Genomic DNA, 24,919 nt, shown 5'->3' with positions numbered 1-24,919 from the left:
GTACCGGGCAGATGGCAGACGTATGGCGTAGTGTGGGCGAGCGGTTTACTGACGTCAACGTTGTGAACAGAGTGCCCAATGGCGGGGGTTATGGTATGGGCAGACTTAAGCTACGACAACGAACACAACTGCATTTTAGCAATGACAATATGAATGCACAGAGATACTGTGACGAGAACCTAAGCCCCATTGTCGTGCCATTGATCCGCCGCCATCACCTCAACATAATGCATGGCTCTGTACACAATTCCTGGAAGCAGTCCCAGTTCTTCAATGGCCTGCATACTCACCAGACATGTCACCCATTCAGCATGTTTGGAATACTCTGAGACAGCCTGTTCCAGTTACCAATATCTAGCAACTTCGCACTGTGACAACATTTACACAGGCCACAATCAATACTTTATCAACTATGTGGAAATGTGTCGTGCTGTATGAGGCAAATTGAGGTCACACCAGATACTGACTAGTTCTTATACACGCCCCTACTTTTTTTCTTAAGGTATCTGTGACCAACAGATATTCCCAGTCATGTGAAATCCATAGATTATGGCCTAATGAATTTAATTCAACTGATTTTCGTCATACAATCTAAGTAAAATATTTGAAATGGTTGCATGTTACGTTTGTTTTTGTTCAGTGTACAATTTAAGAGTACTCTATAACGAAAAAAATAGAATCTGTGTGGTATGGGAGTGATGTGAGACTATATATCGTTCTTTCCTCTTCGGAGCGCACTGGTGTCATTTCGCTCGACCAAACCACAAGTACTTTCAAGTTTTGCACTTCGACTGGATCCCCCTCACCTACCGTACGAACGCGCTATACAGCGATAAAAACGCAACAATCTCCAACCCAGACCACCCACTCAAGTCTCCACCACTGCTTTGATCTCCCATCAGGTCAGAGAAAGCAGACAATGAAATGCCTCGCACTTCGGGAGGAGTTTATTTATTATTATGGACAACTCCTTCTCTATATGTTCCTAGACCACTGTCACGACTGACAAACGTCATGGTCGAAACAAGGAACAAGGCTAGTTTATGTAGGAATCCTGGCAATGTAAAAAGTTTGTATGTACGCATGCCTCTGTTGAATAAAATAAAGATATGGGGGGGGGGGGGGGGGGCGTTAAACTGAGCTGGGAATGGGTAAACCGCACCCTGAAGATAAGCACATTGGTCATTTATTTTGCCCTACTGCAGCAGGATATCAACACAAGTATTTCGTTTCCTGCACATTCAATTGTATCCCTACACAATGTAGGAATTCCATATCAGATTCATGTATGATGCAGACCTACCAAGTTCATCTCAAAATACTTCAAGTTATGCTCCCATATCATATTCCCCTGATAAAAAAAAAAAGTGTCCTCAAATCTAGACCTCTACATTTGGAAATTTTTTGATGATGCAGCGGGTCACCCAGTACAAAGGAAGCTTGAACAAACAAAAAAAATAGTAGACATGGTCAGGTCAAGCCTACGCACACATCTGCAAGCCATATTGCCTTCACATTCCTTCTCAGACTGAAATTCCTTGCTTGTGCAAATAATGTCCCTACGCCCACCGGGAAAACTCCAGGTTTCTTGCGCGTGTGCGCACACACAAAACACAACACAACACAACCAACTTAGAGTCATAAAACTATATTTATAAATAAAAATACATTTTCTCAAGAGTAGTGCAGTGTTTCCCAAACTCGGTCCTGGGGACCCCAAGGGGTGCACAATTTGCTTTCTGCCGTAGCACTACACAGCTGATTCAAATGATCAAAGCTTGATGATAAATTGATTATTTGAATCAGCTGTGTACTGCTAGGGCAAAACGCTAATTGTGCACCCCTTGGGGTCCCCAGGACCGAGTTTGGGAAACACTGGAGTAGTGTGAAAGAGTTGGTAAGAAAACTTAAGACGAAAATGTACTTTTAAAATCAGTCTAAGCTGGAAGCTCATGTTAAGGGTTGAAAAAGAAACTACATGTATCGGCAACCAGCTATGATAAAAACATAAGAACAGAAAAGGCCTCAATTCTTTTGCACTACATTATTTAACTTTTCATTCTTTTTCATAGTCATACAAACAAAAGTACACGTAAGGTTCAAAGGTTAGTGTTCATTTTCAAATTTTAGGTGAAAGGATGTATGGAGCGAGGAGTAAAAAAAACAACAAAAAAAAAACAGTCTCTGGCGGACTAAGGTTGGGGAGGACAGGACGTGGAGCTAGAGAAAAGAACAAATGAAAAACATCCACGTAGAAAAGCGCCAAGTCATCCCCAGCTGTTCCCCAGGCCTCCCTCCCTGTTACGACCCAAGCACAACTCGTCTCACAGGGAGGAAAATGAGAAAAGGCGCTTTGATTCCATCTGCGAGGGTGGGGGGGTTCTTCACTGAAGAAAGTATAGCGAATCAGATACACCCTCAGGAGCACAAGAGCAAGAGGACATTTCCAGCAGGGTTGGGCTCAATTCCATTTCAATTCTGGCAATTCAAAAGGAAATGACATTGATCCCAACTGTGATTTTCTAGAGACTTCCTCCTCCTGTCTGTCCCCCTCAGCACTAAACAAAAAAATCCCTAACCACCATTATGTGGAGCGCCTATGACATAACCTGCGTCACATGACGTCGACAAAGAACTCGCCGCGGTTGCCTACGGCCATGCGCAGGGACTGGCGGGAGCCGGTGAGCTCTGGGGGAGCGTTGGCCAGCTGTCGGCCTGGTGGGGCTCCTGGAGCAGCTGTGGCCAGGTGGGGGGGGTTAGGAGGCAGGCCTGGGGGGCCGTAGACCAAGCCGGGGCTGTAGGCCAGTGAGTGGGACGAGTGTGCGCTTCGATGGCTGTAGGAACTGCGGATGCTGCGCTCACTAGGGGCCACAGAGCGCTCGCTGGGGACCCGATGGCTCCTGATCTCTGATTCGCTGCCACTCCCACCCGACTTGTTGGAGCCCCCGGCACCGCCTCGGCCCTCGGTCTTACTGCAGTTGGAGCCGCTGCTCCCTGGAGACGGGAGCGAAACAAAGAAAGTGTGTTAGTATCCAACTACACTACATAACCAAAAGTAAGTGGACACCTGCTCGTCAAACATCTCATTCCAAAATCAAGGGCATTAATATAGATTTGCCCCCCCCCCCGCTATAACAGCCTTTACTCTTCTGGCAAGGCTTTCCACCAGATGGTGGAACACTGCTGCAAGACTTGCTTTCATTCAGCCACAAGAGCATTGGTGAGGTGATGTTGTATGGACCTCGCTTTGCACAGGGGCATTGTCATGCTGAAACAGGAAAGGCTTTCCCCAAACTGTTGCCACAAAGTTGGAAGCACAGAATCGTCTAGAATGTCGTTGTATCATTAAGATTTCACTTCACTGGAACTAAGAGGCCTAGCCCAAACCATTATTCCTCCTCTACCAAACATTATAGTTGGGACTATGCATTGGGGCAGGTAGTGTTCTCCTAGCATCCGCCAAACTCAGATTCGTCTGTCGGACTGCCAAATGGTGAAGCGTGATTCATCACTCCAGAGAACGCGTTTCCACTGCTCCAGAGTCCAATGACGGCGAGCTTTACACCACTCCAGCCGAAGCTTGGCATGGCGCGTGGTAATCTTAGGCTTGTGTGTGGCTGCTCGGCCATGGAAACCCATTTCATGAAGCTCCTGGCGAACATTTATTGTGCTGACGTGGCTTCCAGAGGCAGTTTGGAATGCTGTAGTGAGTGTTGCAACTGAGGACAGATGATTTTTACGAGCTACGCCCTTCAGCGCTCGGCAGTCCCGTTCTGTGAGCTTGTGTGGCCTACCACTTCGCGGCTGAGCCATTGTTATGCCTAGATGTTTTCACTTCACAATAACAGGACTTAGAGTTGACTGGGGAAGCTCTAGCAGGGCAGAAATTTGAAGAACTGACTTGTTGGAAAGGTGGCATCCTATGACGGTGCCACATTGAAAGTCACAGAGCTCTTCAGTGAGGCCATTCTACTGCCAATGTTTGTCTATGGAGATTGCATGGCGGTGTGCTCGATTTTATACACCCGTCAGCAACGGGTGTGGCTAAAACAGCCGAATACACTATTTATACTAAAGTATTTATCCTTCATACACGACTGCAAGTGTATTATGAATGACTGGGTGTATGTTCTGGCTTTGCTGCGTGCATTATTGTATATGTTGAGTGAAAACACACATTAAAATTACATCATCTATTACTGCAATACTCCTGTCATTAATCTTATTTTTTCAAGTTTTTCTATGTCATCATTTTACACTGTGAGCTCTGTCAGGCATGCTAGTGCAGTGATGTAAGAAGCAGTGACCCCGTTTTGGGGTAGGCTCATGGGAGAGATGCATGATTTATGCCTTGGCCAACAGATTCATTGATATTTACTGGCCAACAAGTTCAAAAAAATATTGTTACAATAGTATTATGATAGATTTTTTCACAAAGTGGCCGAAGTGTTGGTTAATTCAAACTAGTTCCCCCTCTCTTAGTGTCTGGGTATGATTGAATACCGCTGGTGAGTCCCAGCTCTCCTCACCTTCGCTGTGTTGGCTGCCGGCACTGCCCGCCCCTACTCCCGGGAAGCCCTGGGGCAGGTCGTGTTGGGGCTGGGGGTTGTAGGGGTGGGCGATGGAAAACTGATAGGGCAGGGACATGGGCCAGGGGGCCGCCCCAGGGTGGGGCAGAGGGGGCAGGGTGTCCTGGTCCGACGCCCCGCCGCTGGAGCCATCATGGTCGTGCAGAGAGAGGTGGGTCATGTCTGAAAGAGAGAGAGAGAGAGAGAGAGAGATCGAGTTATCATGAATATCAATGTTGCCGTTTTGTCTGCAAACGCAGAAGGGCTAGGGACTAGGCGTCGTTTTCAAACCATGAAATACAATGAGGATCTAGTGAAAACGCTCACTGCCACAGAGGTCTCCGAAGGTGTAGTAGCATTGCTCAGAGAAGGTGATCTTGTTGACGGTGTGGCGGATGTAGCCGGCCTTGAGCAGGTTACTGGCGTACTTCCTTGCCTCCCGTCGGTCCGAGAATCCCTCCATGTGATGAAAGAGCCAGTCCACCACATCTGATCCTTTGGATACAGAAACACAAAACGTATGAGTCTAGACACAAAATACACATTCCATGGCAATTAACCCACAAACTAGGTAGAAGAGACAAAGACAGACATAAAATGGGGGCATATAGAAAGACAACTAGACAAAAAGGAGAAAGTGAAAAACCAGAGGACAGGAAGACGGACGGTGAGAGAGAGGTAGAGAGACCGAGAGGAAAAGGAGAGTGAGCGTACCTATGAAGGCGTTGGCGATGGTGATCTTCAGCCACATCCTGTCTCGCACCTCCAGGCCCGACTCCGGGGAAGCCATGGCCTTGGCGACAGTTGACATGTCACTGTGGATGGACAGGTGGAAATCGTCGAAGCCTGCGAGGAGCAAAATCGGGAGGTGGGTTACTGGGCTTAGCGAAGGTAGGTATCGTGGTTTACAACGGGACAGTGCGGCAGTTTTGATAGGACGTAGGTCTTCCAGTGTATGGCAGTTTTGATAGGACGTAGGTCTTCCAGTGTATGGCAGTTTTGATAGGACGTAGGTCTTCCAGTGTATGGCAGTTTTGTGGGACTTTCAAATATTAGCTGAACTTGTGACAGACATTACATTATGTGCTCCTTCGCATACTAGCCTGTCCTCAACTGTAGATTTCATGACACAATAAAGCAAGATTGAGAGTGTTTTAAATACAGTTTAATTGGGTCAGTTTTGACAGGACCCAGGTGTGGGACTCACGTTCGGTCTCGGGGACAGAGCTGCCGATGGAGGAGCTGGTGGAGGTGACCGTGCTCATCGATGGGCTCATGCCATAAGCAGGGTACACCCCTGTCATCGCCGCAGTGTGGGACACCCAGGCAGCAGGGTCAATGGGCCGGATCGGCTCACCTGTCGGGGGAGAAAAACAAGGGGTTCGACGTAGTACACAGACTTCACAAAACACACACACAAAAAAACGAACAAAAATTGTCTTACATTCGTGGGTGTGTTGTGAGAGGAAGCACGGCAGGTGAATACTCACTTCTTGGCAGAGCAAAGCAGCTCCGAGGGTTAGGGTCCCAGCACTTAGCCACAGTCAGAGTGATGGGGCTGTAAACAGAGTTTACACACACAGTTAACACAGAGCTGGCAATGCTCACAACGCCATGTTTATACAGCTTAGGCAAAGTGGCAAAACTTGCACCTGTCTTTTTACAGATGGAATACAACACCAAAAGATCGTGAAAGCTAAAAATACAGGTTTAATAAGTCCTAAGACTTGTGGCAACTTGAGTGTGTTTGTTGGTGTGTGACTCACCCTGGCTTGTGTACGATGTCCCTCAGCACTCGAACCGCGTCGTCGTTGTTCATGTTCTCAAAGTTGATGTCGTTCACCTGTTAGGAGGGCGGAGACAGTCTCTCAGTCTCTCTACGGCATTGTTCTGGGTAATTGTGGGCTGTTCTGGGTAATTGTGGGCTGTTCTGGGTGCTGAAATCAGTCGCTTTTGATAAAAACGTTATTTTATGTGACGTCAGCGCTCCAGTCCGCCCACAGTAGTTGCCCGCTCAACTCCATCGTAAATCGTTGGGGTCGAGTTTAGCCGGGCTAAAGTGGGTCGTACTCATTAGGGTTCACCATAGCAAAATGCTTTGAAACTGAAAACAAATACAAGCATTTTCTTATTGGACATGTTTAAGTAGATTCCTTCGCTTCAGTCGATTTTCTTCCATTTGGTACTTCGTGAACACAACCCTGATTTGAACCGTTTGATCGCCCTGCTGTAATGTCCAATGGGAGCCACTTAAGTCACTCTGGTTTCAAGGCTGTGACAAAGAGTCCCAAACCCTCAAAACATACGAGCACGCACCTGCAGTAGCATGTCTCCAGGCTCAATGCGGCCGTCTGCGGCCACCGCCCCTCCCTTCATGATGGAGCCGATGTAGATGCCCCCATCGCCCCTCTCATTGCTCTGCCCCACGATGCTGATGCCCAGGAAGTTATACTTCTCTACAGAGGGGGGGAGAGAGAGAGAGACAATGAAAAAGAATGAGTGGTCAGGAGGACTATGTAAAGCTTTATTGCAAGTTATCAGGAAATAGAGGCAGCAGAATAGAGGGAGAGAGAGAAAGACAGCCACAGAGAAATACTTACCCATGTTCAGAGTGACAGTGATGATGTTCAGTGACATGGTGGAGTCTGTGACGCTGCTGAATGATGACGACTAGAAAGAGGGAAAGGGGGGCGAGAGAAGTAAGAAAGTGTGTGTGTGTGTGGCACCGGACAACGTGACCGGGGAGATTTTAATTTACTGGCCATTTGAGAAATAGATACCCATAGACTTCCAGTCATTACGCTAACTTCATACTGGACACAGAGCCACAAAATTGGTATCCACAAGTTCATCTGACTCTGGGGAAGTAGATAAAGGGCCTCATTGCCAAAATCCCAAAGTATCCCGTTAACCACGTGACAATGATTAAGAAATGAAAACGTTGTTATTGAAATGAAACTGTTCCATGAAAACGCGCATATGAAAATCATAACTGGCACGCAGATCGGTAGAAATCGTAGGATAAACTGCATGCTTCCCTAAACTTTAAGAACTCACGTGCCGCCTATGAAATCTTTATAAAATATTTGCCTCCACGTTTCCATGGTCGGATTTTCAAGCAAGGGAAGACATGCCTCAAAATATGAAGAATGTTTTCAAAATGCACACATTGTAAAGTGGTGGGTGACGCACTGATAGCCTGCCTACCGTTGTTTTGTTCTCCCGGTCAATTTGGCAGGCAACAATTATATTTATTGGCTTTTCATTTTATTTGGCCAAAAGCCAGCAATAACTGGCTAACGGAAACCCTGGCGTGTGTCTGCCCATCTCACCCTTTCCATGTTGGATGTTTTTGGTTTCCGGCGGCGCCGGCGGTGTCGCCTCATCAGGCGAGAGGAGCTCTGTTCTGTGGAACTGCTGAACCTGGGGGACAAAGTTCAATAGGGTTACGGTAAGGACAACCTGCGAGAACCAAAAGGTATTAAGTAAAATACACAGGAGGCAAGAAAGTGAAGGTTGGCGGAACGTTGCGTAATGGTTATCTAGGAAGTTCTCACCGGCTGGTGGCGTCGTCATCCTCAGAGTCGAAACAGCTGGTGGACTCCAGCTCGCTGCTCATGAAGGACGAGCAGCTGTCGTATTGGCCCAGCTCCGCCCCTCGGCCCACCCGCGAGTAGCCATTCCTCCCACCTGCAGGGGGTGAGAGGAGGTGACAAGAGTTACACAGGGGAGGGGCTCAGTTCCTAATCAGCCTCTGGGCACTTCATGTAGTTTGGATAGGTATAAAGCGATGGTAATAGCTCCACATTGCCCCTTGTTAGTCTGGGTGGAACAAGGCCGTACGGCTCATACACATATCCAACAACTAGGCTAGATCCCGTGTCACGCGGGGAACTGGACAGCATAGTTGAGAAATTCTGAGGAAGAGAGAGAAATTCTGAGTGAGAGGAACTGGAGGGCGCCGACTGCTCTCTGACCGTGCTCGCGCGTGTGTTTCCGGCGCGGTCGCTCCCTCGCTCTCCTCTGGGACACCATCGAGCCCGTCTCCGTCTCGTTGTCCAACGAGTCTCGTCCACCTGTGGCCTTTCCGCTGCAGTGAGAAATGGAGAGGGGGAGGAAAGGAGGGGGAGAGGGGGAGGAAAGGAGGGGGGGGGGGGGGGACACAGAGGTCATTATTTTCCCATTGAGAAAATGTTGTTGTGCTCACCGTTGTCATGGTTATTCAGCAGACATTAGAAGCACAATGGAGATTATAGGCTTAGTCGTGATGAATAAAGACACTCGGAGACAAACCCACTTACTCACATGCACAACATCTCTCACACACAGCCAAACAGAAATGCAAACAAAGTCAATGCGCACACAGCTAAACACACACACACACACAACCTAGAGAGAACTGACTGATAAGAGGGGGGTCTGGACTCCCCGATGCCCCCAGTCCTCTCCAGGGGGGGTGGCGGCAACTCGGACAAACTCTGGACCACAGAGCCACCATCTGAGTGAGCACCGTCCCCCGACACCAGCTGAGGACACAGAGGTAGACAGACCAACTTTCAGACCCTAAGAATCACACACCCTCAATCTAAGAATCATTCAAATTTGATTTACATTAAAAAAAAATTATACAAATACATGTTACAGCAAGCCAGGTCTGTAACCTTGGTGACAGACAGAGACACCCTGGATACCAAACATTTCACTAGAACTTAATACATTTAGCCTGATCAGATAGGCAGAGACAGAGGCAAGGCCAATCACACATCCAGACAGATTTTTGTTCTCTCATGTTCTTTTCAGTCCTACATTGATGTCGATTACTGAACTGTTGGGTTTAGAGCTTGCCAGAAAGGCATTTCACTGCACTTGTGCACGTGACATTAAAACTGAGATGAACGCACAGAAACACGAACAGAGACGACTGTCATTCCTTTCTTGACCACGCACTGTACGGAATAAAGCCAATAACTAGGGCCCAGAGATTTCCCTAGTTATAGTAACAGTGTTGGCCTACCACCTCCCCCTCCCCCCACACAAACCATTTCCTTCTTAAACAAACCCCTCCTTTATTTCGCCGCTCTGTGACTTGTGATTCAATCTCCTCATTAGGCGCAGTGAAGCCCTTTATTTTGGAGTGATGTCTACGATCCTGTGATTTCAGTTTCTCTTAATCAGATCTCAAAACGGACAAACCGAGGATAAAAGAGAGGCAGAGCAAAGAACCAGATGGCTCAGTCATGGAGAGATTGGATCATTGGTCCGTGTGTGAGATGAGAAATGTAGGAGTTTTACAGAGACATAAATAACTAGTGTATTTGGAAGGGAGTTAGAAAGATTGACGAGATACAGAATGCGTGAGAGACTGGGTGTGTGTGTGTGTGTGTGTGTGTGTGTGTGCGCGCGCCATTGTTATTCCTAACATCATTATGTAGTAATGATATTATCAAACAGATGGGTGGGGCTTCTCTCTAGGGATGGAGTGCTGTTTGGGGTCAATAGCAGCCCCAACAGATGGTTGTCATTGACAAACACTTAAGACAAAGATGAAGTGTGTGTGTGTGTGTGTGCGCGCTTACCCAAGATACCACACGGCCATTAAAACAAGGTAGTTTGGCATTGTCATCAGATATCTCTTCTTTCACTACCCTGCAAGGGAAAGAGAGAACAACATTGACTCACCATGTGTACACAAATGCTGGTAAGGAATGCACAAACACATAGAAACACTCCCAACAATAGGAAAACCGTCTAAAATCCCTGCTTTGGACCAATACCACAAAGACATTCTAATAATTAGTCTGATGGTAAAAACATATTGGCCTAACGCTTCCAGCTTCTGCACTCTCATTTGTTACATCACTGTGCTAGCTAGTTAAAAGTTACCACACTGAACAAAAATATAAAACAACGTCAAAGTGTTGGACCAATGTTTCATGAAGCTGAAATAAAAGATCCCAGAAATGTTCCATACGCACAAAAAGCTTATTTCTCTCAAAACTGTGCACAAATTTGTTTACATCCCTGTTAGTGAACATTTCTCCTTTGCCAAGATATGCCACACCTGTCAGGTGGATGGACTATCAAGAAGCTGATTAAACAGCATGATCATTACACAGGTGGAGCTTGTGCTGGGGACAATAAAAAGCAATTCTAAAACGTGCAATGCCAGAGATGTCTCAAGTTTTGATGGAGCGTGCAATTGGCATGAAGACCGCAGGAATATCGACCAGAGCTGTTGCCAGAGAATTGAATGTTCATTTCTCTACCATAAGCCACCTCCAAAGTCATTTGAGAATTTGGATGTATGTCCAACCGGCCTCACGACCGCAGACCACATGTAACCATGCCAACCCAGGACCTCGACATCCGGTTTCTTCACCTGCGGGATGGTCTGAAATCAGCCACCCTGATGATACTATGGGTTTGCACAACCAAAGAATTGACCTGACTTCAGTGAGCAAATGTTCATATTCGATGGCCAATGGCACTCTGGAGAAGTGCGCTTCACGGATAAATCCCGGTTTCAATTGTACTGGGTAAATGGCAGACAGCGTACAGCGTTGTGTGGGCGAGCGGTTTGCTGATGTCAACGTTGTGAACAGAGTGCCCCATGGTGCTGGTGGGGTTGTGTTATGGGCAGGCATAAGCTACGAGCACAATTGCATTTTATTGACGGCAATATGAAAGCAGAGATACCGTGACGAGATCCTGAGGCCCATTGTCGTGCCATTCATCCACCACCATCACCTCATGTTTCAGCATAATAATGCAAGACGCCATGTCACAAGGATCTGTACACAATTCCCAGAAGCTGAAAATGTCCCAGTTCTTCCATGGCCTTCATACTTACCAGACATGTCACCCATTGGGCATATTTGGGATTCTATGGATCGACGTGCACGACAGCGTGTTACAGTTTCCACCAATATCAAGCAAGTTCGCACAGCCATTGAAGAGGAGTGGGACTACATTCCACAATCAACAACTCTATGCTAAGGAGATATATCATGCTGCATGAGAAAAATGGTGGTCACAGGTAGGGACTGGCTTTCTGGTTCTGATCCACGCCCCTACCTTTATTAAAAAGGCATCTGTGACCAACAGATGCATATCTGTATTCCCAGTCACGTGAAATCCATAGATTAAGGCCTAATTTATTTATTTCAATTGACCAATTACCTTATTGGAACTGAAACTCAGTAAAATCTTTGAAATTATTGCATATACATTTTTGTTCAATATGTATGTGTGTGTGGAGGTTAAACACAACAAACAAACATGCAGTCTCAAATTCCAATCTAACACGATGTCAATAGAGTTCTTCAATGCAATTTGCAGACCGGTTTGAAATCAAATACAGTACCAGTCAAAAGTTTGGACACCTACTCATTCAAGGGTTTTTCTTTATTTTTACTCTATTGTAGAGTAATAGTCAAGACATCAAAACAATGAAATGACACACAATGGAATCATGTAGTAACCCCAAAAAAGTTTAAAAACAAACCAAAATATTTTATATTTGAGATTCTTCAAAGTAGCTACCCTTTGCCATGATGACAGCTTTGCACACTCTTCGCATTCTCTCAACCAGCTTCATGAGGTAGTCACCTGGAATGCATTTCAATTAACAGGTGTGCCTTGTTAAAAGTTAATTTGTGGAATTTCTTTACTTCTTATGGCTTGGGGGCAGTATTTCAACATCTGGATGAGAAGTGTGCCCAAAGTAAACTGCCTGTTACTCAGGCCCAGAAGCTAGGATATGCATAGATTTGGATAGAAAACACTCTAAAGTTTCCAAAACTGTTAAAATAATGTCTGTGAGTATAACAGAACTGATATGGCAGGCGAAAACCTAAGGAAAATCCATCCAGCAAGTGGGATTTTTTTTGATGTGGGTGGTTTTCAATTGAATGCCTATAGAGTATCTAATGGGTTAGGACCAAGATTGCAGTTCCTATGGCTTCCACTAGATGTCAACAGTCTTTAGACATTGTTTCAGGCTTGTTTTCAGAAAAATTAAGAAGAATGAGACCTTTCTGTCAGTGGACTGTAGAATCATGCAGTGCTGATTTGAGCGCGTGACCGAGTGCGCACCCTTCATTGTTTTTCCTTTCTATTGAATACGCCATTGTCCGGTTGAAATATTATTGATTATTTAGACAATTGACAACCTAAGGATTAATTATAAACCTCGTTGACATGTTACAATGAACTTTACCATTACTATTAGTATATATTCGTCTGCATGTTTTGACCGCCTTTGAGCCAGTGGATTACTGAACAAAAACGTGCCAACAAAACTGAGTTTTTGGGATATAAAGAGGGACTTTAACCAGATGCAACCAGATGATCTTCAAAGGTAAGTGATTCATTTTATCGCTATTTCTGACTTTTGTGACTCCTCCACTAGGTTGGATAATGTTTGTATGCTTTTGTAAGCGGGGCGCTATCCTCAGATAAATCGCATTGTATGCTTTCGCCGTAAAGCATTTTTGATAACTGACAAAGTGCCTGGATTAACAAGAAGTTAATCTTTAAGCCAATGTATTACACTTGTATTTTTATTCATGTTTATTGTGACCATTTCTGTATTTTGAGTTTGGTGCTCTGCAATTTCACCGGATGTTGTTGAGGTGGGTAAGCTAGCGGAACGCCTGCGCCAGAAAGGTTAATGCGTTTGAGCCAACGTTGTGACTAGGTGGGGGTTATACAGAAGATCGCCCTGTTTGGTAAAAGACCAAGTCCATATTATGGAAAGAACAGCTCAAATAAGCAAAGAGAAATGACAGTCCATCATTACTTTAAGACATGAAGGTCAGTCAATATGGAACATTTCAAGAACTTTGAAAGTTTATTCAAGTGCAGTCGCAAAAACCATAAAGCGCTATGATGAAACTGGCTCTCATGAGAACCGACACTGGAAAAGAAGACCCAGAGTTCTCTGCTGCAGAGGATAAGTTCATTAGAGTTAACTCCACCTCAGATTGCAGGCCAAATAAATGCTTCAGAGTTCAAGTAACAGACAAATCTCAACATCAACTGTTCAGAGGAGACTGCGTGAATCAGACCTTCACGGTCAAATTGCTCAAGAGAAACCACTACTAAAGGACACCAATAATAAGACGCTTGCTTGGGCCAAGAAAAACGAGCAATGGACATTAGACCGGTAGAAATCTGTCCTTTGGTCTGATGTCTAAATTTGCGATTTTTGGTTACAACCGCAGTGTCTTTGTGAGACGCAGAGTAGGTGAACGGATGATATCTGCATGTGTGGTTCCCACCATGAAGCGTGGAGGTGGTGTGATGGTGCTTTGCTGGTAACATTGTATGTGATTTATTTAGAATTCAAGGCACACTTAACCAGCATGGCTACCACAGCATTCTGCAGCGATACGCCATCCCATCTGTTTTGTGCTTAGTGGGACTATCATTTGTTTTTCAACAGGACAATGACCCAAAACACACCTCCAGGCCGTGTAAGGTCTATTTGACCAAGAAGGAAAGTGATGATCACCTGGCCTCCACAATCACCCGACCTCAACCCAATTGAGATGGTTTGGGATGAGTTGGACCACAGAGTGAAGGGAAAGCAGCCCACAAGCACTCAGCATATGTGGGAACTCCTTCAAGACTGTTGGAAAAGCATTCCTCATGAAGCTGGTTGAGAAAATGCCATGAGTGTGCAAAGCTGTCATCAAGGGAAAGGATGGCAACTTTGAAGAATCCAAAATATATTTTGATTTGTTTAAACACTTTTTGTTACTACACGATTCCATTGTCATTTCATAGTTTTGATGTCTTCACTATTATTCTAAAATGTAGAAAATAGTAAAAAAATAAAACTACAAAAAATGGAATGGGTAGGTGTCCAAACTATTCACTGGTACTGTATATGAACCCCTCAATCCTGACCCTCAGAGGAGTTGGAATTCTACCAGGAGCTCAATCTGGCAAAATACTTTGTATTTCTCCACTGTCTTGCTAGACAGCTAGGCATAAAGGCGTCAGCAAGCTTCAGTTAGGCTGGCGCCTAACCATACTCAGACAGGCAAAACAAATCAGTGTGCTCGCATACTCCCTTAAAAAGGGCTTTGCCTGAAAAACAAAAAAATGGCAATAGTACTATTTGTCAGTTTTGAAACACTTCCTCAAGAGAGTCAGAATTAATCGAAGATGACTCAAGAAATCTTAGTCGCACAATTTTACATTAAGATATGTGGAGCAGTATTTCTCAAGTGAAACAAAAATGTGCATATGCGATTTGTCTCATTGAATGACAACATTGAATAATCCCTACTGTTGACCAATCACCGGAGCTACTACTTCGACCAACATCGGGCTTGCCTCGATAAAAAATGTGAGCACAAAAAAAAAAAAAATGCCTTGCCGAACACCAAAACAAACAAAAATATCACTAAATGTTTCAGCTGGGAAGCATGCGGATGCCTTAAGCCATTCTCCAAAACAGACCATTGAAGTGTTTCACTTAACTAAAGTGGTCCACACTGAGGTAACCTATTTCTGACATGGCTCTGATATAGAGCCTACCGTATTTTAAAACACCCAAAAACTTTATCCAAAGCACATTCCTGATGTTAAAGTGATAGTTCACTCAAAAATCTAAGTGAAGACATTTTCTGTGATGAATGGGAGATGGACTCATTTGAGAAAAAGCCACAGCATAATCGAATATAATACACCGTCCTGTGAGTCCTCAACTCGAGCAGGTACGCTTGAGCATGCTAACAAGGCTGCAGGAGTTGTGGTTGAAAATATACTTTTCTAACTTTCACAAATGTTTCTAAAGTGTTTCCCCTATATTCACGCTGCTTCTAAATCGTTGCAACCACTCCAAAGAAATATGCTAAACTAATCTAATAGTATGTCAAACTGCCTGGAAGCCACGTCAGCACAATAACTGTTCGTCGGAGTGGAGCTGGAGTGGCGTAAAGCTCGCCACCATTGGACTCTGGAGCAGCGGAAACTCGTTCTCTGGAGTGATGAATCAAGCTTCACCATCTGGCAGTACGACGGACGAATCTGGATTTGGCAGATGCCAGGAGAACGCTACCTGCCCGAATGCATATTGCCAACTGTAATGTTTGGTGGAGAAGGAATAATAGTCCGAGGCTGTTTTTTCATGGTTCGGGTTAGGCCCCTTAGTTCAAGTGAAGGGAAATCTCCACGCTACAGCATACAATGACTTTCCAGACGATTCTGTGCTTCCAAATTTGTGGCAACAGCTTGGGGAAAGCCCTTTCCTAGTTCAGCATGACAATGCCCCTGTGCACAAAGCGAGGTCCATACAGAACTGGTTTGTTGAGATCGGTGTGGAAGAACTTGACTGGCCTGCACAGAGCCATGACCTCAACCCCATCGAACAACTAATCACCCATCAAACCAAACACTGCATTCCACAATAAAAACCTCATACCAACGGTCAAGCATGGTGGTGGTGGTAGTGTGATGGTTTGGGGATGCTTTCCTGACTACTTGCCTTAACAGAAGGAACCAATAATTCTGTTCTCCATCAGAGAGTTATACAGGACAATGTCAGGCCATCCATCCGTGAGCTGAAACGCAGCTGGGTCATGCAGTAAGACAATGATCCAAAACACACAATCAAGTCTACATGAAAATGGTTAAAAAGCAATGAACTTGACGTTTTGGAATGGCCTTGTCAAAGTTCAGATCTAATCCCAATTGAGATATTGTGGCAGGACTTGAAATGAGCAGTTCGTGCTTGAAAACCCACAAATGTCGTTGAGTTAAAGCAGTTCTGCATGCAAGAGTGGGCCAAAATCACCCCACAGCGATGTGAGAGACCGATCAACAACAGCATTTGGTTGGAGTCATTACAGCTAAAGGTGGCACAACCAGTTATTGAGTGTAAGGGGGAAATTACTTTTTCACAAAGAGGAATTGGGTGTTGCATAACTTTGTTAATTAAATAAATAAAATAAGTACTTTTTTGTTTGTTATTAGTAAACTCATGTTCCCTTTATATAATATTAGGTTTTGGTTAAAGATCTGATAACATTCAGTATCAAAAACATGCAAAAACAAAAAGAAATCAGAAAGGGGAAAATACTTTTTCATGGTGGATTTAGACGGATCCAATGCAAAAAACAGATACGGTACCTCTAGCATAAACTGCCGGATTTTGATAGGTATTTAGGCACCAGTGCGTCAATCGCCTCTAGAGAGTAATAACAGCAACATTTTGCCTCTGCGGCCAAGAGGTCGGCCTCTAAAATTTCAGTCGGAGACAGAGCCATTGGCCACACCCCCCCTCTGCCCTCAGAACAGTCTCAATTCGTCTGGGCATGGACTCTACAAAGTGTCGAAACAGTTCCACATGGATGCTGGCACATGTTGACTCCAATGCTTCCCACAGCTGTGTCAAGTTGGCTGGTTATCCTTTGGGTTACGGACCATTCTTGATACACACAGGAAACTGTTGAGCATGTAAAACCCAGCAGCGTTGCAGTTGACACAAGGTGACTACAGGTATTTACTTCAAAAGTATCAACAAATATTAATTTATTAAAAAACTTCAAAGAAATTGTTTCAATGGTATTGAAAAAAAAACATCCCGTGGCTATTTACAAATACCCCGGTATAGGGTATATACGGTATACCACCCAAGTCTATTAGCAGAATGTTCCTAATGTTTTGTACACTAAGTATATACAGTGGCTTGGCATTTTCCCTATTTTGTTGCCTTACAACCTGGAATTAAAATTGATTTTGGGGGGGGGGGGGGGGGGTATAATTGGATTTACACAACATGCCTACCACTTTGAAGATGCTAAATATTTCTTGTTTCACAAGAAAAAAAGAAGACAAAAAAAACAGAAAACTTGAGCATGCATAACTATTCACGCCCCCAAAGTCAATACTTTGTAGAGCCACATTTTGCCGCAATTACAGCTGCAAGTCTCTTGGGGTGTCTCTATAAGCTTGGCACATCTAGCCACTGGGATTTTTGCCCATTCTTCAAGGCAAAACTGCTCCAGGTCCTTCAAGTTGGATGGGTTCCGCTGGTGTACAGCAATCTTTAAGTCATACCACAGATCCTCAATTGGATTGAGGTCTGGCCTTTGACTAGGCCATTCCAAGACATTGAAATGTATCCCGTTAAACCACTCGAGTATTGCTTTAGCAGTATGCTTAGGGTCATTGTCCTGCTGGAAGGTGAATCTCTGTCCAGTCTCAAATCTCTGGAAGATTGAAACAGGTGTCCCTCAAGAATTTCCCTGTATTTAACGCCATCCATCATTCCTTCAATTCTGACCAGTTTCCCAGTCCCTGCCAATGAAAAACATCCCCACAGCATGATGCTGCCACCACCATGCTTCATGGGATGGTGTTCTCAGGGTGATGAGAGGTGTTGGGTTTGCGCCAGACATAGCGTTTTCCTTGATGGCCAAAAAGCTCAATTTTAGTCTCTCACATGCCCTTTGGTGAACACCAAACATGTTTGCTTATTTTTTTTTCTTTAAGCAATGGCTTTTTTTCTGGCCACTCTTCCGTAAAGCCCAGTGTGGAGTGTATGGCTTAAAGTGATCCTATGGACAGATACTCCAATCTCCACTGTGGAGCCTTGAAGCTCCTTCAGGGTTATCTTTGGTCTATTTGTTGCCTCTCTGATTAATGCCCTCCTTGCCTGGTCTGTGAATTTTGGTGTTCAGCCCTCTCTTGGCAGGTTTGTTGTGGTGCCATATTCTTTCAATTTTTTAATAACGTATTTAATGGTGCTCCGTGGGATGTTAAAAGTTTCTGATATTTTATAACCCAACCCTGATCTGTACTTCTCCACAACTTTGTCCCTGACCTGTTTGGAGAGCTCCTTGGTCTTCATGGTGCCCCTTGTTGCAGACTCTGGGGCCTTTCAGAACAGGTGTATATATACTGAGATCATGTGAAACCTAAATGAAGTCCACCTGTGTGCAATCTAATTATGTGACTTCTGAAGGTAATTGGTTGCACCAGATCTTATTTAGGGGCTTCATAGCAAAGGGGGTGAATACATATGCACGCACCCCTTTTCCGTTTTTTATTTTGTAGAATTTTTTTAAACAAGTTCTTTTTTTCATTTCACTTCACCAATTTGGACTATTTTGTGTATGTCCATTACATGAAATCTAAATAAAAATGAAATTTAAATTACAGGTTGTAATGCAACAAATAGGAAAAACGCCAAGGGAGATGAACACATTTATAAAGGCACTGTAGTGGCGATGGCAGAAGTCCGACTGACAACTTTACTTGACAATGTCAAGCTCTTTCCAAAAAGCCTAATCTCTGATGAAGCAAGCTAAATGACACATTGTTTGCTTAGCTAACTAGCTACATTCCAAATGGATGGGCTAACGTTACACTCAATTATATGAAATTACATGATCAATTTATATTTACTGATCATGAAAAGCATGCAGTTACTTGCTGTGTAACTCTGATAAAGCTAAATGTTGAATAATCTGAAAAGTTGTGGAGCTAGTTCTGACTACCCTTTGATCATGACTCAGTTCCATTACACATCAGAGTCATTGGACGATGGGGTCTTTATTACGGGAAGTTCTGTTATGAGCCCCGACGCTCGGTCTGAACATTAACACGCATCGCTTGCGGTAAGGTTTTGGAAGCATACGGACCTTATCTTTCATATCAGCGAGAAATAATTATCAAAAAACATGAAATTGATACACACCTTTATAGGGTTACGACAGTGTATTTTGCATTTGCAAAATAATTTAGATTTCTAGAGCCGTATCGCAATGAGAATCATTCACATTTAAAATGTAACGCTCTGCACCGTAGAGTACGGTTACAACCTGTTGGGGCTAGGGGGCAGTATTTGCACAGCCGGATAAAAAAACGTACCCGATTTAATCTGGTTACTACTCCTGCCCAGTAACTAGAATATGCATATAATTAGTAGATTTGGATAGAAAACACCCTAAAATTTCTAAAACTGTTTGAATGGTGTCTGTGAGTATAACAGAACTAATTTGGCAGGCCAAAACCTGAGAAGATTCCATGCAGGAAGTGGAAATCTGATTTGTGGAATCACCTTCAACACTTTGCCTATGAAACACACCGTCAGTTAGGATTCATTTAGCACTTCCTAAGGCTTCCACTAGATGTCAACAGTCTTTACAAAGTGGTTTGAGTCTTCTCCGGTAAAAACTGACCGAACGAGAGGCCTGGAAAGTTGGTCATAGAGTGAGGGCCATTACTACTATGACGCGGGCGCCCGTGGGTACCCTTTCGTTCCGAAACGTTTAGTAAGACAATGCAATCGTCCGCCTTGAATATTATTTAAGCTCTGATTGAAAAAGGCCCTAAAGATTTATGTTATACAATGTTTGAACGAACGTAAATATATATTTTTTGCACATTCGTGACGACAAGTCCCGTGCGCCTCATACATTATGAGTAGCCTTCGGAACGCGCTAACAAGAAGGAGCTATTGGGACATAAATTATTAACTTTTTTGAACAAAACTACATTTGTTGTGGACCTGGGATTCCTGGAAGTGCCTTCTGATGAAGATAATCAAAGGTAAGGGAATATTTACAATAGTATATTTGATTTTAGATGGTTCCAAGATGGCGCTAACCTGTATCGCCTAGCCTATTTTTCTGAGCATAGCACCTCGTTTATTGCAAAGTGTGATTTCCCAGTAAAGTTATTTTTAAATCTGGCAATGCGGTTGCATTCACGAGATGTTAATCTATAATTCTTTGAATGACAATATAACATTTTAACAATGTTTTCGAATATTAATTTTGTAAATTGTAGCGCTGATTCACCGGAAGCATTTGAGGGAAAATATTTTCTGAACGTCACGCGCCGATGTAAAATGCTGTTTTTATATATAAATATGAACTTTATCGAACAAACAAATGCATGTATTATGTAACATGATGTCCTAGGAGTGTCATCTGATGAAGATTGTCAAAGGTTAGTGCTGCATTTAGCTGTGTTTTGGGTATTTGTGATGCATGCTAGTTGCTTTGAAAATGGCAGTGTGATTATTTTGGGCTGGGTACTCTCCTAACATAATCTAATGTTTTGCTTTTGCTGTAAAGCCTTTTTGAAATCGGACAACGTGGTTCGATTCAGGAGAGGTGTATCTATAAAATGGTATAAAATAGTCATATGTTTGAGAAATTGAAGTTATAGCATTTATGAGGTATTTGTATTTCGCGCGACGCGATTCCACTGGCTGTTGACTAGGGTGGGACGCAAGCGTTAATATTGTGGATAGTTAGATTGATATAATAGTTTCATTAAAACATGTACATGCTTTGCAAAAAGAACGATTTCCATAATAATCCTTTTTACACGGACACATCTGAAATCAGGCTACCGGATGGCACTCTGATAAATGCAGAAAATCGCCAATCATAATAAAATGTTTTACCACAGCAACCATGTTATTTTTGGGAAGCATATTTGATTCAGAGGTCAGAAATATAGTTTGCATCTGAAAACTACTTTAAGACACACAGATTCAGGTGTTTCGAACTTACTTCACTCGCGCTAAAGAGGGAGGCTCGCTCGGCTGGTGCTAGCACATGCACAGATCAAATACACAGCTGGAACGCCGATTAAGGCATTTACATGTTTTCGTAATTTGAAAGATTGATCAGAAAACCAGGTGTTTTAATCGACGTATGCTTACTTAGATTTTGAACTTACACCGATTAGCCCCATAGAGTTGATGTCCACGCCCCCGTGCAAATATAATTAGCATAATAATAACAACATCTGTCCGTTTAAGCTAGAGATAGTTTTTTGTATTGGAAGTGTCTCAATTCAGTTAGAGCGGTGTTGGTCAGACCATAAGACATCCCGAAAATCAGTCTTCCAACACAATCTGTAGCGTCCAAATGGTTTGGCCTACGCCTCTATGGAAAAATGTGACTCTCACAAACACCATGGTGTTGTCCGTTTTGCTCTAAGACCCCCACACGAGTCTTGGGACTCGTTTGAAGTCGGTGCAGCCAATCTGCCAACTTCTGTCTGTAGCATCCGAAAAGTTTGGGCTACACACTAATGGAACACACCCTCTGTGGAGTTTTGTTCTAGGACACCCATGGGCCTCACAAGACTCATCTGAAGGTCCCCTGGTATTAGTTGAAAAAAATGAATGGAAATATATATGGAGACTGTTTAGTGCCAAAAGTATGGGGTTAAATACATGTTAAAAATAAAAAATAAATTCAATGTTTCCTGATCTTTCTTTTATCTCTCAGATATAGGACAGACACTTAAAAACAAACTTCCTTTCGATTTTCTTTTTTGGGGGGGGGGACTATCTGTTCCATGTAGCAAATCTGTTATTCAATGCATTTGTATGTGCTAATCGCAGTAAGGCCAAATAAAGGTTATCAAATAAATATGTATCTTTTTTATTATACTTCAAGGGGTGTTAAAATTCTAAATCAAATAGCTAAATGATCCTTGGTATGACCTTAAAACAATTCCATATAGCTTAGTAGAACCACTCTTCCCGTAGACAGGCCTTAGACTGCAATGGGTTTTAAAATAAGCAGAGGAAGATGTTTGCATGACTATTGCATAATCTGCCTACTGCCATAATCAGTTTAATATTGAATTATTACTGTGCATGTAAACGTACTCATTGTGACGTTTTATTACTAACCAACTATGTAAGAACTATGTGCAGGTGATTAAGTTGCACACATCACCAGTAGATTGAAAATATGCACCTCTTGCAACAACAAAAAAACAATTCAATGTTTCGGTTGCTAGTAAGTGTTTATTTATACTTTTTTTGGAAGTACATACAGGCCTTAACGGCAGTAAATGATGATAGTTGCTGGCGTATTTGTTGAGTAAAGAATGTATTTTGACATAATGCTCGCAGAGTTGGTGAATGGTAGCTTGAATTGTAGTTTTCTGGGCAGAGAGGAGATCATCATCTCCTTTGTTTCACGATTATTGGGAATTTTGACTGTGTATGGCTGTAACGATTATGGCATTTTGGGTAACATTAATTGTAATGCAAATGGTCACGGTTATTGTCAAATGTATCATTTTTATTCCAAAATGTTTTGAGCTTGTTGTAATGCATCTTTTAAAAATACAACACAGCTTTAACGACAGCTCGAAAATTCATGGTTTTGACCGCTGGGAACTTTTGGAAATTACTATAGTTTCTCCTTGCCTGCAGTTCTACTCCTAAAATGATGTACAGTAAAATAAGTAACTGCTATTGGGTAAATTATATTTACTTGAAAAGTACGTTAAATCCACCCCCCTACTAAAATAAATGTATTTAAACGACTACATTACTTTGGTCATGGCTATTACCCATAATTGTCGGTTACACGATTATGTATTAACGTTAATTCTGCCAGACCTAACTTTGTGGCTGTTGTAGCTAACTTACGTTAGTCACAACCAAAAGAAATAGAGCAGAGAGACGAATAATGCTAAACAAAGGAATAAAACTCAAGCCATGATCATCATTCATGATGATGAACTTTGAGACGTTGGCTAGTTGGCTTTAGTAACAGTTTTGAAAAAGATTATGATTATTTCATCTGTGGTTTAGACTGAAAGTATAGCTCGCTACATACAGTAGTTATCTACCATAATACGCTGCTTGATAATAATGCTCACCCAAAATCGTCATCCATAGATTTGAAGAAGAACTTGTAGTTGGGTTTCTTAAGAACATTTTTGAAGTCCGCAAGTGTGACCCTGTCCGCGGGCACTGCCAATTTGACCAGGTAGGGTGTTTCCTGGTCGTCGAGGTGATATATGACTTTGGTCTCCCCCATTGTGGGTTGCTGGGGCGAGGCAGGCAGGGTACATCAAGCCGCGGGCCTGGATGGCTCCCTCTCGGGCCCCGGCTCCCCGTGGTGCTGATTCCCCCGGCTTTCTGGCTAGCCAGCAACCTAGCTTCTAGTTGTTCTTTTGAATCCTATTAGCTAACGTTAGCTAGCTAGCTATTCAGAAGCACCTTGCTCCACAAAGGTCCAGCCAGACGACGACTGATTAGCTATGTACCCTGATGTTATTTTACCAATTTGAAAAGGAGCCAAATGCGTGTAACTACTTTCAAATCTTGGCTAAATGTGAATTTACGCAGTCGTTTTTCGAGCTAGCTAGCAGTTATTTTGTTGAATACACACGAAGAATCCTTCCTCCCGAGTTCAGAATGCAGTCTACAAAAACAAACACCAACCCAAACCCAAAAGTTCTCCCTCTATCGGAGAGGAGGGAAGAAAAATAATCGACTTGGTTTAAAGGGAAATTGCGCCACTTTTGAACCTTCTATTCATAATCTCCAGCACTAAACCAGTCTACATATGTGAAAACAGCGCGTTTCTATGATCTGTGGTTAATAATATAAGGTCCTAATGTGCTTCTCTGTGACCTCACAGGGTAGGATTAAAAGTTTTAAAAAAAAGTTAAAAAAAAAAGGGATTTTCAAAATATGCAAGGAGTTTCTAGCCCAAAGGAAGGTATTTTCTTGCTCCCCACCGTTAATCTCTTAGTAATATTTTTCTACAAAATGTAGAAATGCACCGTTTTTACATTATGTTGATATTCCAGTGGAGGCTTCTCAGAGGAGGAAGGGGAGAACCATCCTCCTCTGTGAATTTCATTTAAAAAAAAATTGTGATAAATATATTCACGTCACCAAATAATTGATTAAAGCACACTGTTTTGAATGTCTACAGTAGCCTCAGCAGCACTCTATAGGGTAACGTCACCCTTACAAAAATGTACCATGGTAGTAAAATGTTTTTTGGGTCAACTACCATGGCAGGAAAATACCATGGTACTGGTGCAAATACCATGGTATTTTCCTGCCATTGTAGTGACTAAAAAACATGATAGTACCATGGTAGTTTTTTCATTGTACTAACATGGCATTTTCCTGCCATGGTAGTGAACAAAAAAACATTTGTTTCATTGTACTAGCTACCACTTTCAACTATAAAGTGGTGGAAAAAGTACCCAAATGTCATACTTGAGTAAAAGTAAAGATACCTTAATAGAAAATGACTCAAGTAAAAGTGAAAGTCACCCAGTAAAATAGTACTTGAGTAAAAGTCTAAAAGTATTTGGTTTTAAATATACTTAAGTATCAAAAGTAAATGTAATCGCTAAAATATACTTAAGTATCAAAAATAAAAGTATAAATAATTTCAAATTCCTTATATAAAGCAAACCAGATGGCATCATTTTCTTGTATTTTTTTTTACATTTACAGATAGCCAGGGGCATGCTCCAACAATCAGGCATAATTTACGAACAAAGTATCTGTTTAGTGAGTCTGCCAAATAGAGATAACCAGGGAT

At 43.0% G+C, this 24,919-nt stretch overlaps 1 protein-coding gene across 2 annotated transcripts; it reads right to left on the bottom strand.

Moving 5' to 3' along the window:
• Positions 1-1,164: 1,164 nt before the first annotated feature.
• Positions 1,165-23,815, bottom strand: LOC106568930 (segment polarity protein dishevelled homolog DVL-3). Of its 2 annotated transcripts, none has more exons than XM_014139767.3 (15): positions 23,229-23,815; positions 10,145-10,214; positions 8,958-9,094; positions 8,546-8,658; positions 8,126-8,258; positions 7,901-7,991; positions 7,169-7,238; positions 6,885-7,024; positions 6,335-6,411; positions 6,059-6,126; positions 5,776-5,925; positions 5,283-5,414; positions 4,896-5,063; positions 4,530-4,751; positions 1,165-2,994 (listed from the first exon to the last, which is right to left on the bottom strand). In XM_014139767.3, the coding sequence occupies exons 1-15, from the start codon at positions 23,387-23,389 to the stop codon at positions 2,615-2,617; spliced, it is 2,112 nt and encodes a 703-aa protein (XP_013995242.1). In that variant the 5' UTR covers positions 23,390-23,815; the 3' UTR covers positions 1,165-2,614. The 2 variants fall into 2 exon arrangements, with proteins under 2 accessions (XP_013995242.1, XP_013995243.1); XM_014139768.3 differs by having other exon boundaries at positions 8,973-9,094; positions 23,229-23,814.
• Between the last annotated feature and the right edge of the window lie 1,104 nt (positions 23,816-24,919).

This window comes from Salmo salar, chromosome 14 (genome assembly GCF_965601325.2).
Source record: "Salmo salar chromosome 14, fSalSal1, whole genome shotgun sequence".
Classification (NCBI taxonomy): Eukaryota; Metazoa; Chordata; class Actinopteri; order Salmoniformes; family Salmonidae; genus Salmo; species Salmo salar.
The sequence above is the reverse complement of the archived record's forward strand: the minus strand, read 5'-3'. Positions and strand labels throughout refer to the sequence as shown.

Bases quoted from the DNA above. Each gene is read 5' to 3' on its own strand.
- LOC106568930 (XM_014139767.3), bottom strand. From the start codon at position 23,389: ATGGGGGAGACCAAAGTCATATATCACCTCGACGACCAGGAAACACCC. The intron at 8,259-8,545 runs GTCAGAGAGCAG...CACCCCCTGCAG, and splicing joins GAAACACACGCGCGAGCACG to GTGGGAGGAATGGCTACTCG. The intron at 7,239-7,900 runs GTGAGATGGGCA...CCCTCTTTCTAG, and splicing joins AAACATCCAACATGGAAAGG to TCGTCATCATTCAGCAGCGT.